General features: G+C 48.1%; 1 protein-coding gene across 2 annotated transcripts in view; it reads left to right on the top strand.

Annotated features, from left to right (window-relative positions):
- Positions 1-19,404, top strand: part of VPS53 (VPS53 subunit of GARP complex) — a 1,098,026-nt gene that overhangs the window by 174,897 nt on the left and 903,725 nt on the right. For both annotated transcript variants that reach the window (XM_078679873.1, XM_078679872.1), the window contains exon 4: positions 12,729-12,795. In XM_078679873.1, coding sequence (XP_078535999.1) covers positions 12,729-12,795 — 67 coding nt within the window. The remainder of the gene's footprint in view (positions 1-12,728; positions 12,796-19,404) is intronic.

Raw genomic sequence — 19,404 nt, 5'->3', positions numbered from 1 at the left:
TGGAGAGGTGCAACAATCTAAAGTATGTGCTCGTTGTTGTTTGCGCCTTTTCCAGGTGGGTGGAAGCGTACCCCCTTAAGGACAATACCGCCTTGACAACTGCCAAAGCCCTTGTCAAAGAGTTCTTCCCTAGATTTGGTATGCCTAGAATTGTCTGGAGTGATAATGGAAGTGAATTCGTAGGACGCGTGATGAAGAGAGTGTGTGAGTGTCTAGGCATACACCAGAAGTTCCACGCTGCAAATCACCCCCAATCAGCTGGATTAGTAGAGTGCTACAATGGCACGTTGAAACTCAAGCTAGCCAAGATCCAAGCCAGTACAGGTCTTAAATGGCCTGACGCCTTGCCCCTAGCACTCTTGTCAACGAGAATGACTGTCCATTCCAGATTAGGACTTAGCCCTCACGAGATAGTGTTTGGCCGCCCAGCCAACGTCTGGGGCGTGCCAAGACCAAAGAAACTCAGCGAAATAGAACACCCCGTACTGCTTGACTATTTGTGCGAATTGACAGCTAAATTGCGTGTTTTACACCAACAGGTTCACAGTTCCTCTCCGCCAGCCTCTGACGATCCAGGTCATACCATCAAACCCGGCACGTGGGTCCTGGTACGGAACTTCCAGCGCACAAACAATGGACAGCCGAGGTGGACCGGACCATACCTGGTACTTCTTTCCACGAGGTCCGCTGTTCGGGTGGAAGGCAAAAAGAACTGGGTGCACGGGACCCATTGTAAACGGGTCCCTCTGCCCCTTCCATACGACCGGTGGGTCAATAAAGGACTTGCCGACTCTGAAACAGAATCCATACCTCGTTTCATCCCTTTCAGCGATGCACGTTTAAAAGAGACTGGCGCCGAAAAGGAGAGTGATCGTATTTTGCAAGGACTTGTGCCACCGTCTATGCAGTTGGACACTACCGAACCTGAGACATTGTTTGAAGACACTTCCGTACCTGGGAAACGACGGTACAACTTGAGATCTAACCCCAGAGACTAATAAAAGAGCAAACTAATGTGATTTCTTTTCCCCTAAGAACTATTTTTTTGATTTTTCAGCTCTCTCGTCCCAGGGAACTTGCTCATTTTTGATTTTCGAACCGCCATCCGGTTCTGCTGCTAGGGTCGCGGTTGAAGTCTGGGGAGTGCAACTGGGGACGTTTAGGTCAACGGTTCTGATTGGTCCAAGGGAGTTACCCCGGACTGAACAGAGCGCACTCCCTGGGAGAACCAACCTACCACCGCGGGCAGCAAGTAGAGGATGGAGTTTCCAAGGGTAGAGAGACCTGCCAGATTCACGAACTTTGAAAGACAATTGTGTACAATACTGTCCAGAAGAAGATTTTTAATAATATGTGTTTTAATGCTGTGTAGCATAGTAATGTTCTTGACTGGTTATGCTCTATTCGTATTTCAAGTTTCCTTAGTCCAAAATGTCACCCGGCCAACGCCTCCTCCCACTCTCTCTCCACACTCCTTTCACCATCTACCTGAACACGAGTCTGCCAGAAGACTCGAATTTGTAAATAACTCATTTATTCAACTCCTACACCAACACCAGTCCATAATGAACACATCAAACTGTTGGATATGCGGACTCATGCCGCACACAACCGATAAGGGTATCCCATACTTCATCCTGCCATTCAGTTATTATGGTTCTCTGTGGGCTTTCCAGACCATGTTCCTGTTCGCCCTAGTACCATACCCAACCGGTTCCATTGAAAGCGATTCTAACAACAAGGCACTAGTGGCAGGGATAAGAAACATGAGTAGAGAGTTCGACACATATCTAACGATCCCCAAAGATGAACTCACTCCATACACTCGTTGGAACGTAACTAAATATGGGGTTTACCTGAGTAAGAGCCAGACAGCGAAGAAATCCTGCCCAGTTTGGATAGTACCCCACCGAGGTCACTTATGTTTACAAGGTATTGGTAGGGATCCCAAAGCACAATTAGGAAAGAGCATATGCACGGAAACATATGTGTTCGCTTCTCGAACTTCCCCTATACTCTTAGCAGCCAAAGGCACGTATTTCGTCTGCCACGACCAAGCATATACATGGTTGCCCCCTGACTTCTCAGGCACGTGTTTCATCTAATTTCTGCTGCCTCCCACCTACACGGCCCGAGCAGATTACCATCGGACAAGGACAGCTAGAGGTGTCGTGAGTAACGACGACACCGCGGGTCAGGAATTCGCTGACTTCGCAAAGGGTTTTCTGCCATTTTGGGGGCCTATGGTGAACAGCAGGAATATTCGCCAGCTATCAAGGATAGTCTAATCCGCCGTGATCACAACGGCCGGAGCACTTGGCAATTTGACGACCGAGCTTCAGTCGGATCGACTTATGACCCTTCAGAACCGAGTTGCCCTAGATATCATACTCGCCGATCGTGGTGGTGTGTGTAGAGTGATCCAATCTAGTTGTTGCATTTTCATCCCTGATAACGCACCGACAGTGTACCAAGCCATCTCTAAACTACACGAAATATCTGGTTCCCTTCACGTGGAAAAAGGAGATTGGTCCTTGCTAGGGTGGTTCTGGGGACTGATCACTGCCTGGGGATGGAAAACACTGATCTTCATTGGGATGATCTTAGCACTTCTGTTTATGTTCTGCCTGTGTGTACAGTGCGCTCCTGCACTCTGTGGCCTCTGTGCTACTTCATGTGTACGGAAGCCTGTGTCAAGGGACGAACTGAGCAACAGAATGATGTTACAGCAGCATCTCCACGAATTCCTTCATACAGATTTGGACTCAGATTAACATGAATTATTGCCTTACATAAGGGCAAAAGGAGGGTCTGTGGTTCTGAAAATCTGGACCCTGTTGTTATCCCGATATCGAGGTCCAATACCCGTGTCACAAAATATCAACGTACCATGACGAATTTGGTATCGACGAACCGATAATGATTAGGACATCATTCCTATGCATTTACAACATGATCGAGACATGCTAACACCCCCGAATCGTAGTTTCCGTCCCGATCCCTTAGACTCCATTTTGTGAACGACATCCATCTTGTGTCTTGCCCTCATGATAAGTCAATTAAAGGTCGAGCTTGATCTAAAAGGACACGTCCACCTTCCCTGACTTCCCCCTGACCTGTCCCAACTGACTCCATTGCCTTTAGCCAAACCTGTTTGGGCAGCCCCTCGCCCAGTGGCCAAGTACGATAGCATCAATACATAACATTCCTCAAACCATTCACTACATACAGACCATGCTTTCTACAAACATGCACCTGTCCATACTCCTTGTTTATGGCCAGTTTTATGACTGGGTGGTACCTTCCTTTATTGATGTTTCATCGATATCTGATGGGAGTTCCGGGCCTGGCTAGGTAATCTATCACGAATTGGACATCTAAAATACGGGCTTGCCTACATGACTTCGCTCTTTCGTATTATTGTAGAAATATGTGTATAGCCATATCATAAACTCAAGAATTTTTGCTTGCAGCTATTATTTTTGTATATAAGGAGAAGGCTGGTTCTGTAAAAACTAACAGTCTCCTGAGAACACATGACCCGTGTTTGTCGTGCTTCTAGGACAAGTGTTACTTGGTAGCTATCAATAAAACTTGATCTCTGACTGCGACTAGAAGACTCCGTGTTTCTGTGGTCCGAAACAAGGGGAACTCAGAGGTCTTCGGGTGTTATTCCCTGGCACCACCGGGTTCCTAAAAACCCGGCACCTCACGTGGGTGTTCCCTTAACCACCCATGGGTTTTGATGCAAATCCCTATCTACAAACATTGGCAGACAGCAATTTGTGCTAAAATCTTACACTTCCTCAAGACCGGCGTAATGAGGTGAAACGTTTCCATCTCTCCTTGTTTTCCCAACTTTGCATGTGTGATGCATTGTACAGCACACATGGTGCAAGGGTGTGTGCGTTCGCACATGGCTTCCAAAAGTGCGCCAGGACATGGGAGAGAAAAAATACACCATATTATATGTGGCACATTATGTCCCTCCACCTGTCATGCAAGGCATTACAAAAACTTCTGTGTTGTTTTGTGTCAAAGAATAGTAAATCTATGCCTCAATATCATACAATCTCAGTCACTGGCTCTTACTCACTTTCACTCACCCACGCATGATCAAACATAGACACACACACTCTCACATCAACACACTCTCACCTGCAAGCACACGCACAACATACATTGAAAACCATTTTTTAAATTCTTTATTGTCAGGAGTACAACAGAGATAATCATACGTTCATTCGTCTAGTACATTTACATAGTAACAGCATGCGTGAGCAGGAGTAGTGATCGAAACACATCTTGTGTCCCCAATTATCAAAGTGTGCCCTGGTCAGGTATTGGAGCGGATATGAGTAACAAGCATATTCAGATCGCGGCACAATTCCACTGCTGGTCCCTAAGTCATTCCCTGACAGTACAGTTCTGATACATTCATCTGAGATTAACAATGTAAAGTTGTAGAAAAAACAAAAACCTCAAAACCCAACTATGGTCATCAATGAGCAATTTAGTGTGTTCATCCACTGACAGTCTTCTGCAAGTACAGTTATTTAACAGTGCGCCTAAGGTAGTGATGCGTTTCCGCAATCTCCCGGCTGCCCCCAGCACCGCACTAGCAAACCCCCATCGGCTAGTCCTCGTCTGAGTCCGAGTCCTCACCCTCCGGCAGGGGCTCACATGGGTCTCCCCTATATTCGTTCCACGGTGACCACACCTTATTCCACTTGCGTGGGCATGCCCGTAACACATACACAGCTCTTTCCTTTACCATTAGGAGGTCCATATTCCTTATCCACCCTGCTACCGTTGGCAACTCCGGGGCACCCCACTTCTGCGCAATGTCTCGTTTGGCCACTGTTACCGCCAGTGTGACCCATAGCTGTCCATACCTGTCTAAGTCTGTAGGGTCCCAAATGTTCAGCAGACACTTACGGGGTTCCGGCAGGACAGAGATTTTGACGGCCTGTGAGACTGTGCGCAGTATCTGCCTCCAGAATTCCCGGATTTGAGGACATTCCCATAGTGTATGGAGCAGAGTCCCCTCTTCCCCGCATCCCCTGAGGCAGTATGGGTGCGGCGCCCTGTGTATTCTGTGAAGTAGTGTGCGGGTGCAGTAGGTGCGATGCAAAATTTTAAGCTGCACTAGGCGGAACCTGGCCGAAATGCCTACCTCTCGCGGTGAGGCAAGCGCCTCGTTCCACTCCGTGTCATCCATTTCACCCAGTTCTCCCACCCATCTCTCTTTAAGATTCTGTGTGGGGTCTGGCAGGTTGTTAATCAGTTTTTTGTACGTAAGTGAGGTTGTCTTCTGTTCCATAAATTCGGTCAGTAACCGATCTTCCAGTGGTGACGATTCCGGGAGTGTGGTGTCAGGTGGGATTGCCTGCAGCAGAGCGTGTCGGATTTGCACATATCGGTATGTTTCAGAGGGGCCCAGGCCGTAGAGCTGTTGGAGCTGCGGGAAAGGAATAACCGTGCCCTTGTCCCAGAGGTCTCCAACCACCGAGATCCCTATGGTGTCCCATCGTGTGAACCCCTTACATGTCCGCAGGTTTCCCAGTGTTTTAGTGTCCCACAGTGGAGTTAACCTAGTGATTTTACCCCTCCATCCCAGACGTGAGTGTGCTGCATGCCATAGCGTCGCCGTGTGGAGCGTTGGGCCGAGCAGGGTCTTTACTTGCGGGTAGTTGTATAGCACTGAGAGCATGCCCTCAGTTCCCAGTTGTGACCAGTCCGCCTTATACGCTGGGTCCTCCCGTGTGACGTGGATCCAGTGATTGACAACCTTAAGCTGGGACGCCCAGTAATACAGTTGGAGATTGGGCAGAGCGATCCCCCCTTCGTACCAGCTCTTAACCAATTTATCTTGCGCTATTCGTGCTGGGCCATTGCTCCATAGCAAACTGGAAACCAATGCCGCGACCTGCCAAAAGTATCGCGGGCTCACCACATAAGGGGAGTTTTCAAGCACATATAAGAACCTTGGGAGAGCCATCATTTTGTAGAGTGCCGCTCGCCCTAGGAGGGTCAGCGGCAGTGTAGCCCAGTATTTGACATCTGCACGCAAGCGTGTCAGAGGCGGCCGCAAGTTCTCGGCCAAGAACTCCGCGGCATCGGCAGACACATAAATACCCAGGTACTTAAATGAGGTGGTTGTTATCTTTAGGGGACATTCGGCTGGCAGCACTGGACCCGGGCCCTTGAGTACATAAAGCACGGACTTGGACCAGTTCAGAGTGTAGCCCGAGGCCCTGCCGTGGTCATCGCAAAGAGCCAGCAGGGCAGGGACCCCCTCATCGGGTTTGATCATGTATATCAGCATGTCGTCCGCATACAGGGAGACTTTGTCCTCCCACCCTTCCTCCCAAGCGATGCCTCGGAATAGTGGCGTCGCTCTGAGCATGATTGCCAACTGCTCCAGCACTAAAGCAAATAGAAGGGGCGATAGCGGGCATCCCTGTCTAGTTCCCCGCCCCAGTGGAAAGGTTGATGACATGTGGCCATTCGCAACCACCTGCGCAACCGGCAAGGTGTATAGCAGTCGCACCCAAGCAAGATACTTTGGGCCGAATCCCATTCGGGTCAGGACAGCAAACAGGTACTCCCACTCCACCAGGTCAAACGCCATTTTGGCGTCTAGGGAAAGTATCGCAGCTCGATCTGTGAGAAGATGCGCCCGCGCCAGCACCCCATGTACCCTCCGTAGGTTCAGCGCTGTGCTCCTGTGAGGCATGAAGCCCGATTGATCGGGATGTATCAGGGCACTCAGGTGCTGGGTCAGTCGACTGGCCAGGAGTTTCGCCAAGATCTTCGCTTCAGTATTGAGCAAAGAAATGGGCCGGTACGAGGTGCATTCTGTCGGCGGCTTGGCTGGTTTGGGAATGGCTACGATTGTGGCCGTGCGCTGGTCAAGCGGAAGCAGCGCTTTCTCCACGCTTTCATTGTACATGCCCAAGAGAGGTTTGGCCAGTACCGAGGCCATCGCCTTATACCATTCCACAGGTATTCCGTTAGGACCCAGAGCCTTGCCGGACTGCAATGCCTGTATCGCTAATTGGATCTCTTCCTCGGTCAGGTCCATATCTAGTTCCTGCTGTGCTTCAGGATCAAGCACAGGGATAGGAATGGTTCCGAGCGACGCCTTGGCCTCCTGTTCTGTGACCGCTCGTGCCGGTGTGTATACCCCCTGGAAGTGGCGCGCTAGGGTATGTACTATTCGTTCCGGGTGAGTTTGCAACTGGCCCTCAGCATCATACAGGCGTTGTATCCCCTTGTTACTGCCGCCCCGCCTGTCCAGCCATGCCAGCATTTTCCCAGCCTTATCTCCCACATCATATATGCGGTGTGCGGTGTGCGCTAGGTGCCCCCTAGTGACCGTGGCGAGGTGCGCCTGGTGCTGTTGCTGCCGGAGCTGTAACTCATGCGCGGTGTCCGGGGTGGGGTCTGTCATGTGGGCAGTGTGCGCTGTGTGCAGTGCCAATTCCAAATTTGTAAGTTCAGCTCTGGATTCCCTTTTGTGCCCAGTGATTGCCGATATGGATGCCCCGCGTAGGACCGTTTTGTATGCCTCCCAGAGCACCGAAGGCGAGGTGACCGAGCCCACGTTTTCGCTAAAGTAGTGAGCCGTAGTCAATTTAAGTTTTTTCCTGACACCAGGAATTTGCAGATAATTGGGATATATCGGGTACACTCTAGCGCGCTTTTGTTCTCTGGTAGTAAGGTGAAGGGATATTGGGGAATGGTCAGAAATGCCCCTCGGTAGAATTTCCATCCTGTCTATGGAGCCCAATCCCACCCCTAGAAAGAAAAAGAAATCAATGCGCGAAAGGCTATTGTGAGGGGCTGAGTAGTGTGTGTATTGCTTTGCCGTGGGGTTTAGATGACGCCAGACATCCGTGAGTCCCAGGGCAGTCAGGAATCCAGGAAGCGTGGTGGTTCCCCCCTGGCGAACCCGTATGGGAAAGGTGTCCAGTAAGGGGTCTGTGATAGCATTGAAGTCCCCCCCAATGATCATATCACCCTCCGGGAGGTCAATGAGAAACTGCCCAAGAGCAGGCAGTGCCGTAGCGTGAAGCGCCGGGGGGATGTACACAGATACCACATTGAGGGTCCTTCCCTCCCACTGGCCAGAGAGTGCCGCAAAACGCCCCTGGTCGTCCGTCTTGTGGCCGGTGCTGCTGGGCAGGCGGAGGCCCCACTTCGCCTTCTCCGGACGGAGCACTTTTGTTTGTCGAATTTTCACCGGGGACGGATCAATGTGCGCCGCTTGCTTCCCCGAGCCGACTTCACTCCTTCGGGCGGGTCAAGGTACGGATGGATTGAAGGATAATTGCGCGGGCCGGTCAGCCTTGTGGAGCTCCCGAGTTAAGCTGCCGCCATGCTCGGCAGTTGGCCACGCCCCCATTGAAAACCATTTTTACTTATCACAGTTTCCACTAAAGGTCCCATCCTGCCTTGCGTGATTCCCATTTTTTTTCATTACACCATAAGTGAATTATAGAACATTATTAGAATACTGAATAATAAAATAATATTCCCTATTGGTATAATGAACAAAGGAGAAATAAGGAATGCAGAGCCGCCCCTGTGTAATTGGCACTGAATTTGCTGTCTCTGAGGCCGGAGGTCACAAAAGCAGTGCCAGAGGTTGCAAGGGGTCTCAGCTGCGACCCCTGAATCACGTCCATGCTGTTAAACATTTTGGAGCACAGGTTGGTATGGAAGATGGATTATTTTAGTTTTATGTTTCTGAAGAGTTGGGCTGTGAATACACCCAGCTTTGTGTCGGATAAAGCTGTGATGCTAATTACCGATGTTGCACTACAAAAAAATGTTAAGTAGCAATATCCATTCTTGGATCTCAGCTTTTATTGTGTTGTTGGTGAATTCAGTCTCTGTTGGTTACAGTCTGAGGTTGGCACTGGACATCTTGTCTGTAACGAGGGCAAGGCAATCTCTGCTAATGGATGTCCTTGATTATGTTGACTCTCAAAGTGTTATATCATTGAATTACTAGTGAAGCTTAATGATGTCGCTGGCGAGGAGGATACGAAGAGGCTCCACTCACAAGGTGAAGATCAACAGGAGTGGGTAGACCTTTGAGTTACTTCAGAGTCCACTACATCTTAGATCTCTGGGCAACTTATTAAGGATCTTTGCCAACTCCTGCTCCAGATGCGCCAACCTGCAGACTCCTGAGTTTTCAATGCTATGCCTGATTTGCGATACCAGTTTCTGCTGCCAGACCTGCCACAAACTGAGCTGCATGGACCATATGGGTGCATGTATCACAGCTCCAGGCACCAATGTCTGATGCACTACATCTATCCCAGAACACCGTAAGGACTGCCACAGAGACCTCACACGTAATTGTCGATTTCTTCCATTTTCTTGGTAAATGCTTAAGACTAGCCCCTACCATGGTGTGGTTACGTTCGTGTGGAATGCTTGACTGCATTCCTTGGGAAATAAGTTCTACCTGGGTCAGCACTCGCTCCACGACTCCGCACAAACCATTCACGCATTACAGATGTTGTAATAACTGACGATGTTACATAAAATATGGTAATAGTACAGACATAGCTTATCTTATTTTTAGTACATCCTCTGTACAAACTCACCAGTGAGAGAGCTGCAGTTTCTGAGAGCTATAGCTTATGTTTTCGGATCAAAGTGGAATATGTAAAAATATGTTATTTAACCACCAAGTGTCAAAAGTGTGAGTTTAATCATTTAAATCTTAAAATAATGAAGTATTGCTCCCTTGAAAGACCAGCAGTTGCTCGACGTCCCTTCTGGCAACATACATAGCTGAGTAGCTGCATGCAGAGTTCAGATGAAGGTTCTTTGATTGTGATTCTTGGAAGTACACTCAATAGCCCAAGTATTCTCATTTGCACCTTTCGTTTTCAGATTTGTTGCACTGGTTAGGGCAAGTCTTTCTGGTTTCAGGCACTATACGTTTCTGTAAGATATCAGCTTATCTTCATGCATACGTCCATTGCACCCAAAGTCCCAGTTTCTTAGATTGCAGTCAGTAGTTAGATGTGTTTTATTTTTATTTTCCTGTACGTTCCTCCCAATGTGTTAGTAAATTCTGACGCCTAACTTTTGCAGACAGATTCTCTAACATTGTGAGCTAGAAGCCCCATCATGTAAAGGTGATGGAGAGTGTTCACAATCATTGTGGAAAAGTCTCCATTCCAGTGATTTGCAAAATGTCTTCAGTTAGTGGCAATCAAAGTGCTACTATGTTCAGAGACTATGGAAAGTTCCCACTCCTGAGTATTTGTGACTAAAGTCATGAAGGCAGGGCGGTTATTGGATCAGCAAAGGTAGTCACACATTTCCAACCCATTACAATTGACTAACGAGAGTTCCTTCATCTCAGAACTTCAGGTTCATTTTTTTAACTGCTGGGGTGTCTGCACACTCCTGTGCCACATATGTTCTCAAGTGTTTCCTAGACGTTGGGCATACATGAAAGGAACACTTACTTCCTGTGCTGTTTGAGGTTTGCACCCATTGTAGGTAGAGATTCATTTCACTAAGAACATTTGGACTCTGAATGAAAGTCTGTTTTTAGTAGAACATCACCCAATCTGCATTTTATTTCTCCCCGATTCTATGGTCTGAAGACCCACCAATTGTAAGTCTCAAAAGGCCATTTAATTGAGGGTTTGTGCCATGAGAAATCTTCCCAAACTGAGATGGAATGCATCTTTAGAGATCTGGTGGCACACAATTTATAGCATTACAAGTAGCCTATTTAGATGTATTTAAAGGCCATCTTCCTGTGATATCCCCTGCACAGTGACACTCACTTGAAGATTGTATGCCTTCTAACTTTGAGCTCTGATTCTAAACAATGAAGAATGGTTGCTGCCTAACAGCTTCTCATCTAATAGACGAACTCAGCAGGATATGGAGAAATTGAGTAGGCAAAATTTCAACTGTTCACAAGTGGTCTCTGCACCCCGATGTAACAGTTGCTCTTCAGTTGAGAACTGTAAGATCGAGCCATGCCCTTGCACAGGAGGCATCCCACTGGCAGCCAAACTAATCACAGTTGAAAATTCATTACCACCCCCAAATATTTAACACTTTCAGCATCATGGGGAATTTAAACAAAATGTTGCTGCATTGAAGAAGAATCTGAAGACCAGTGAGGAAGGAAGCCTTTGCGTCTTAATTCCTACCCATGTGAGTCATTGCCCACATACAGTGTCTCACCTGTATTAGGACTACAGTCTAATTCATGATACTGGTGCAAGCAGCCACCTGGGCTACTTCTTAAGCCCACTGTAAACATTGCCCTCTGTAAACATCTGCTTTGAATTTTTCTTACAGTTCAGGCTAAAAAGAAAATATATGACTAGATTGGTAGACATTCTGTATTCACCTCCTATTGTACGTAATTCCTAATTGTGAACCTTTTGATATGTATAAATGAATGGGCTGGGACATGTAGGTAAGTGAAAGTTGAATTCCATAAGCCCATCTGTAATCTAAGGCCCTCATTAATGATTGAACGTTACATTTAGATCTCTGAAAACTGCGGTTTGCTGGGGGATTGGTATTATGAGCTGTGCCTTTAGCAGGATGAATCTTCTGAAATGTATTGGGGGGCGGGAGGGGAAGGCAATCCCCACAAAAAAAGCCAACAATTCAGATTTTGTTGTATTAAATAGTGTTTTCAATGTTATGCCTTTTTTTAGAAGTGAACATTTTGGAGTAGGAAGTGTATACTGCACCCTGTAAATACCTCACTCGAGGGCAACTTACTTGATGGGAAAAATACCTAACTTGTTTCAGGCCAACTCAGATTGGAGTCTTAGGGGGTTATTAGGATGGCGGCACCCTAGCACTGCTGGGACCGGCTGCCAGACGTGCAGCGGTCCCGTACTGCCAATTAGGATGATACTGCCACCCTGACGGTCACATTCTGCATTTTTGACATTGCCATGAGACACGTGAGGCACCGCGTGGTGCCTGCCACCTCTGCATGGCAATGTTGACACCCCCTGTTGCAGCACACCAATTCCCCCAGGGGCCCACAACGGGCCCCCAAAGCAATTCCCCACCAGCCTCTGCTGCCATGGAAAGGCCTTAAAAGCCACACATACTAACATTGATGGCGGTGCCTGATAGGCACCGCCACCATATTGTGGCCCAAGTGTGCCCAGCCGGCAATCGTAACGATTGCTGACCGACCGAAAAGCAGCGGGCGCACTTTGCGTCCGCCGCGTTACCATTATAATATGGTGGGGGGTAAATCAGGTTGCGATGGGGATCTTCCTGCCATCCTAGTCACCCCCTTAGTCTTACTTCCCTTTTAGTTGTGTAAATTCTCTTGATTCGACTGTGGTCTTAACACAATTGCAATTTCTACCAGAGAAAATAAGTGAGTTTGATGAATGAGGAGGTCGGGGAGCCGCAGGATTAACCCACTAACATATGTCTAAACTCCCACAGTGCTATGCACTTTTTTCATGCTGTCCATTGTATATGTACAGACTTACTTTTTTGTTATCTCTTTGTTAACATCTACAGTACTAAAAATTGTTTGAACCTCCGGGTTTTGTTTCCTGCATTGTACACCTGTGGTCCTCTCTTTTCAGACTCTTTCGGTTAAGCATCAGCTGGGTGAAGCAAATTAATTGAAATAAATAGCCGTTTTTGCTAGATAAATAACATTTAAGTCCTTTTTTTTTAATGTGCAGGCGGCTAGATGACAATATTCGAACGGTGGTGAGAGGTCAGACTAACGTGGGACAGGATGGGCGACAGGTATGTGAGCATGATAGAGAAGTCCCTTTATCACAGGATGTATTATTTATGTTCTGCTTAATTTTTCATTTAAACGTTTGTAAATGTCAAGCTAAATAGTGGAAATGCAACATATGTGTGTATGTGCCATGTGTTTTCAATTACTTCACTGTAAACATTTGTTGGCCTTCTATAAAAGGAAGTTTTAGTCGCAAACTTACATGTCCTCTTCTGCTAGAATCCAGGGACCATTTGCAAAATCCCTACACTCTGTACCATGCATGTTTTGGCCCTCTTGTGTCATGCCACGTACACTTCCAACAAAGCGACAACCTTGGCCTTGCGTAGGTGGGCTCGAGCTCGCCCTTCACAGCAGGCCAGAGGCCCCGCTGAGCCTGCTCCCTGAGCCCTGCTGAGCGCTGTCGCGCCCTGAGGATTGCTCTCTAGGCGCGGAGAGTAAGTGCCATCCACCAGCACAGAGCCCCATCGCAAACAGCTCGCCTAGGCGCGCTAAAGACCTCGGCCCCTAGCTGCCTCGGATGCGGGGGGACCCTTCCAGCGGGGAGCTGAGGCAGCACAGAAGCAGGATTGCCTCCTTCATACTCGGGAGCATAACATTGTACCACGGCCCAGTGACCAAACAGGGGGATATCGGGTGGAGCGGAATAAGGGAGGCAGGAAGGAAGGGTCTAGAGACTTCCCAGAGGCCTCGGACTCGAGTGGACATTCAGATCGGCCGCCTCAATATCTGCCCCTGCTGGGATGTCACAGTCCTTTGCCTCATCCCTGGCACAAGTACATCGCTGAGCGACCTGAGCACACCTAGACGGGCGCCTGGGCATAGTAGAAGTCACCCACCCCCCCATTCTCTGGCTGGGGGCCCATCGTGTGAAACACACATCAATAGCGTGTTGCTTCGACCACTCACAACTACGGGTTTGCTGAGGGTGCAATACGGACTACCAAAACCTCCTAGTGTACACCCAAGCACCACAGCGGACCGGGGTGTGTGTCCCCCCCCATCCCCTCAGGTCGGTGCCAGGACCAGCACAGCAATGCGGCACGAATGTTCTCAGCAAAAACTGGGAGCAAGACCTCCAGGCAGCTCCTATTCACAGAGGCGCTTAAACAACAGCACACCATGGCCACGAAGACCGGTGATCCCTCGGCGAGCGCCCCCCCTGTATCCTCAACGACCCGTGCAGCAGGAGCCACCATGGACCGCATACTTCAAGAAATCTCCTCAGTCAGTGGCAGACTGGAGGGAATGGACTCCAACATCTCCAAGCTGGTGGAAGAAGCCAAATCAATACGGTCGGAGCTAGCTGAGTTCCATACCCGAACTGAGGTGCTGGATCAGAGGCTGACGGTGGTAGAGGACCAATTGAACGCAGTACACAACAGAGATCAGGAAATCCTTTTCCTCTGCAGCAAGCTTGTCGACTTCGAGGACTGTAGCCGGAAGGACACTGTCAATTTTTTTGGATTCCCCGGAGTCCATTGAGGGCCCCAACGCTGGTACCTTCCTGAAAAATACCCTTCCGTAGCTTATCGGGCCACCTTTGACCCCCCCTCTAGAAATTCAACGGGCCCACCACACATGCCCTCCACTTAAGGACTCACCCCTGCTCATTGTCTCTTTTCTATGCCACGATCAGACGAGACAAATCCCGGCTGCAGCACCCACCCATGGGACATTCACCTATGACGGCCACAATATCTGGATGGCCGTAGATGGCCGTAGATTTTTCTAAAGAGACGAATGAGCGCCACAAGGACTTCCTTTCCCTTAGGCCCAGGCATCGACAACTGAACATTAAATATGGCCTCTTCGAACCTGTGAGGCTCCGCATAACTAAGGATGGCAACTCCAGGGACTTTTACAACCCAGAGGACCTATGCCAGTTCTTGGAAAATGTAGCACACCAGGACATGAACATTCACCCAGGTAACTCTGAACTTTCACAACCGTGGACCCTCAAAGTCGCGGGAGAGCAAGAGACGGACCTCTGGAGGAAACTGGCATTGTGGCAGGGATCAGGACAGACCAGCACACACACATAAAGACAGAGCCTCCGCGCTTCACGTGGTGGCCACTTTTGCGCATGACCGCAGAGAGACAAATCCCGCTCACACCTGAAGCCTACAACACAGCCTAAAAATGGGAATAGGGGGTCTGGAATGGATGGTTCACGTTGATGCCCCCCACCCCCCTTACAGTTGGATATGCTGCCACAGGAACAGTAGGACTCCACCTGATCAACGGACAGCTGAGAATCCTATGCACTGTATTGTATTGTAGTGTGTCCTATCTTTTAGAAAGTCATGCCGATTCTAATTCAGCCACACTGTATACCTAGTTTACTGAGGTTTTTTTGTATTGTTCCAAAATGTTGTTGACTTCACTGCTTGATCGATAGCGGGTATCTGTTGTACTACTTAAGAACACCTGCTCTCCCCACCCCTCCACCCGCCGATGCTCCTCCCCTCCTCCCCTCCTCTCCCTGTACACTGATGGAGGTACCGAAACCACACTAGACACAGATACCTCTACCATGGCGACTGCACCGTACATCTCCGTACATATATATGCCTAGCAGTGCGTTTTTGTGTGCCTGAAGAGATTGAGCACCCACCCGCCACCACATAAATGATCCAGGCAGTGTCCCCCATTCTATATGGTGTCGCTCAACTGTCCCCCTTCCCCTCACCCCGGGTCGCCTCAAGCCTCTCTCCTCCTATTTATGTAGTAGTGTCCTCCCTTACATCAGCGGCCCACCCCGGTAGACTAGAACCCCCTGGGAGCGGTACCACGCTGAGTATAGACCCTTTGAAGAAACGTTAGTGTTTCCTATGCACCTAGTGCTGGTAAAGTACATCCCATACCCCGTGACCCACTGATCTACCCCTCTCCCCCCCCCACCCCCGACTCACTCTATTCGGATACTGCGCATCTCCACCGCTATGGCCTAGCATCCCCTCCCTGTCCCGTTCCCCCCCACCCCCCGAGCTGCCCTCGCATCAACCTCTGTATTACCAGATCTCTCACCGTCCGCCGGAAATACAACTGACCTAGCAAATCTCTACTTCGTCCGGTTAGTTCGAGAGGTTCCCTGTACCAACCTCCCCCTTCTTTTTATCTTATTCCTTTGTGTTATTTTGAGTGTCACTATTTTTATTTCCCTCTCTAGAACTTGTGCTTATTTCTCCTCTCCCCGATCCCAGTGACTCACATACCCTCCTGCCCCACATATCTCCCCGCTTCCCGACCCAGACTTTACATTTTTTCTCCTTTCCTATATTTTAGTGGACCCACATACCTCCACCTCCTACCTGGGTACCTCCTCCTCTTCTTTCACATGCTCTTAACACCGGCCCAACATAGTCAATTTTGTAATATTTCTATGAGACTGAGGCTCCCACCCTCCTTAGTTCTCAACAACACACCACACAAATCAAATCAAAAGAGACTTTATTTCGGTTATATTTCAAACCATAAAAGTGCACATATACACAACAGTTTAAAAACATGACACACATTATTGCCATATATTAAAATCATTATACAATGATGTTTCCTTTGTCCCAAATTCGATATACAGACAGGATGGTTATAAAGTGCAAACAGTGCTGAACAAAGTGCAAAAGACGCAATTGAAAAGGTCCAGAAGTTTAGCCATTAAGACAGACAGAATTTATAGTGTCATTGATCCAAACAGGTTCTCATTCTGACGGCTAGTTTTAAAAACGATATTATTTGGAGAACACTGTCCTGATGCAGAAGTTGTAGGTAAATAAGAGCTGGTCTGATTTGATTCAAACCAAGTTTTCTTAATAAGGCAACAAGATAACGACGGCGGGGGTATTCATAAAACCTACATAAAAACATAAAATGCAGCATATCCTGTGGAGACTTCACACCACACAAGGCCTGTCACTTACTTTACGTCAAGGGGAAGAACCGGGGAGCCCTACTCACAACGGAACCAGGGTACTAGGTATATAACGAAAACATTGGTTCCTGTGTGGACTAATGAAACTAGTATACGCAATCTTTATGCACAATCGCAATAAAAAAGGTGCAGTAATGTCAGATAACAAAAACAATCTACACAGTTTACTCATTATAACATATTTTATAAACAACAATAATACTGTATGTACAAGTCTTTTTGGTCAAAAGCGCAAATGTTTGTGCATTGTGTCCCCAAGTGAAAAATGGAACCAACAAGGTGTGGAAAATACAAGGTGAATAATTATGTGCACAGTTTTCATGAACTTCTAAGAAATTACCATTCATATATAGTTTTGCAACAGCATAGGTACACAATAATACACGCTGGGTAATGGTCCGTTCTTTGTGCTTGTCGACGGCGTTTCGACCCTTCTATCAATGTGGGGTCTCCTCCACACTAACAATGTAGGGACATCTGGAATGGAATAAGCGCAGCCTTGGTGAAAGTGGTGTGCAACAGTGAAAAAGTGAAGGTGAAAACTCACATGAGGACCCAGCCGGGGTCTCAGTATGAGGCAAGGCAGGCACTACAGACTGTTTGAAAGGCTAGCTGGCTCTTCAATGAACTCGCTGCAGGTGTAGCGGTGCAATCAATCTCTTTGGTGTGTGGGGTTCAGTGACAGCCCACTGTGATATCCCGAGTAATATTCTGGACAGACGATCTCAGTGTTATCTGCCTTAGCCGCGTAAGTCCGCTGCATTCTGGCGTCTTGCTACAGCTCTTGGTGCAATGACTGTTTTGGTCTTATTGATGAGAATGTATTACAATCTATTGTGTAATAAAACTCAATAAAAAGATAGTTGACACAAATACAGTGAATTAAGTAAGGAGAGACTCAGTAATTGAGTTCTAGGGCAGGAATAAAAATTGTAAACATTTATTATAAAAATTCAAAAGGTACGGTACAAAAATGATTAATGTGTATGCATGAAGTAATTGCCATGAAGGCTCTTAATAAATTGGACAATTACAGAATAACATGCCAATCAGAAAAATTCTAAATGCTAGGTGAACAGCAAAATCAGTAAGAAAATGGACAGTCGATCTTGGCAGTTCCAAGGCCCTTACATCTGGCCCTCTTCTGGATTCCTTTGCGCCGGTCTCAAGCGAAGAATTTCAAAAAATCTTGACATCCATGGAAAGTGGATCTCCCAGTGATCCTGCGCCAATGTACATCCTGAAACGTATTTCATCTACCATCTCCCCCTTGGCCACTGACCTAATAAATGCTTCCTTCTCTCACGGCGTCGTTCCTCCTAGTTGGAAGCAGGCAATAGTAAAAGCCCTCCTTAAAAAGCCAGAGCTGGACCCGTCTGAGCTGGGCAACTTTCGGCCTATTTCGTTGCTACCAGGTCTCAGCAAGATTGCGGGGAAAGTAACTAACCAGCAGCTGTCCTCCTTTTTTGAAACCAACAAACTGCTGCGTAGCTCTCAAACAGGCTTTCGCCCTGGCCAGGGCACAGACACCGCCCTTATAGCGGTGGTCGAAGAGGCGAGGTGTATCTTGGATTCGGGAGGATCAGCTGTTGTGATCCTCCTGGATCTAAGTGCAGCCTTTGACACGGTTGACCACCGGATCTTAACCCAGCACCTCATTAATATGGGAGTGTCGGGCACAGCTTTGCTATGGCTAACATCTTTTTTAAATAACCGAACCTTTCAGGTTTGGGAAGGCAATGCACGCTCGAATCCAGCCCACTCCAGTGTGGTGTCCCACAGGGCTCCTCGTTGAACCCGACTTTGTTCAACGTATATATGTCCCCACTGGAAGACGTGGTTACACCCTTTGGGATCAGAGTAGTCACCTACGCAGACGACACCCAACTAGTCGTCTCGCTCACCCTAGAGAATCAGTGCACGGAAAATCTTCACTCTTGCTTATCCGAAATACATGCCTGGATGAGTAAATCCCGACTTAAATTGAATGGAGCCAAGACTGAGCTCTTGCTCCTAGGCCACCAATTAACATTTCTACCGGACTCCATCTGGCCCACCTGTCTGGGGGTTCTTCCTACCCCTAAAAATGAAATTAAAAGTTTAGGGCCATGGCTTGAACATGACCTCTCATTCAGGACTCAAGCGAAAAAAACGGCCGGAATATGCTTTGGCCTACTTCGCTTAGCCCGTAAAATTCTTCCCCTACTACCGCCTACCGAGAAAGCTACTCATCCAAGGGTTAATTCTCTCAAGGTTGGACTATAGTAATGCCCTCTTCCTGGGTGCTCCAGAAGCAACCATTAACATCCTCCACGAGTCCAAAATTTTGCAGCCAGGCTGCTCACTGGCACACCGGCAAGATCTTCAGCCAGACCAGCATTGAGATCCCTTCACTGGCTGCCAGTGCGGAAGAGGATCAAGTTCAAATCCCTGTGCATTGTACATAAGTCCCTACAGGGCAAGGGACCTCCTATCTTAAGGAGCTTGGTTTACCCTTACAAGGCCAATAGGGCCCTCCGCTCCGACCACGGGTATTTTGCCAATGTTCCTAGAGTGAAGAGGGCCCGAACAGGAGGACGCCGATTCTCTGTAAACGCGGCGACCTTGTGGAACGCACTCCCTTTCAGGATTCGAACCGAACCTAATTACTTGAGGTTTCGAAAGCTCATTTAAACCT

Source organism: Lissotriton helveticus, chromosome 3_1, assembly GCF_964261635.1.
Source record: "Lissotriton helveticus chromosome 3_1, aLisHel1.1, whole genome shotgun sequence".
NCBI classification, from domain to species: Eukaryota; Metazoa; Chordata; class Amphibia; order Caudata; family Salamandridae; genus Lissotriton; species Lissotriton helveticus.
The sequence above is the reverse complement of the archived record's forward strand: the minus strand, read 5'-3'. Positions and strand labels throughout refer to the sequence as shown.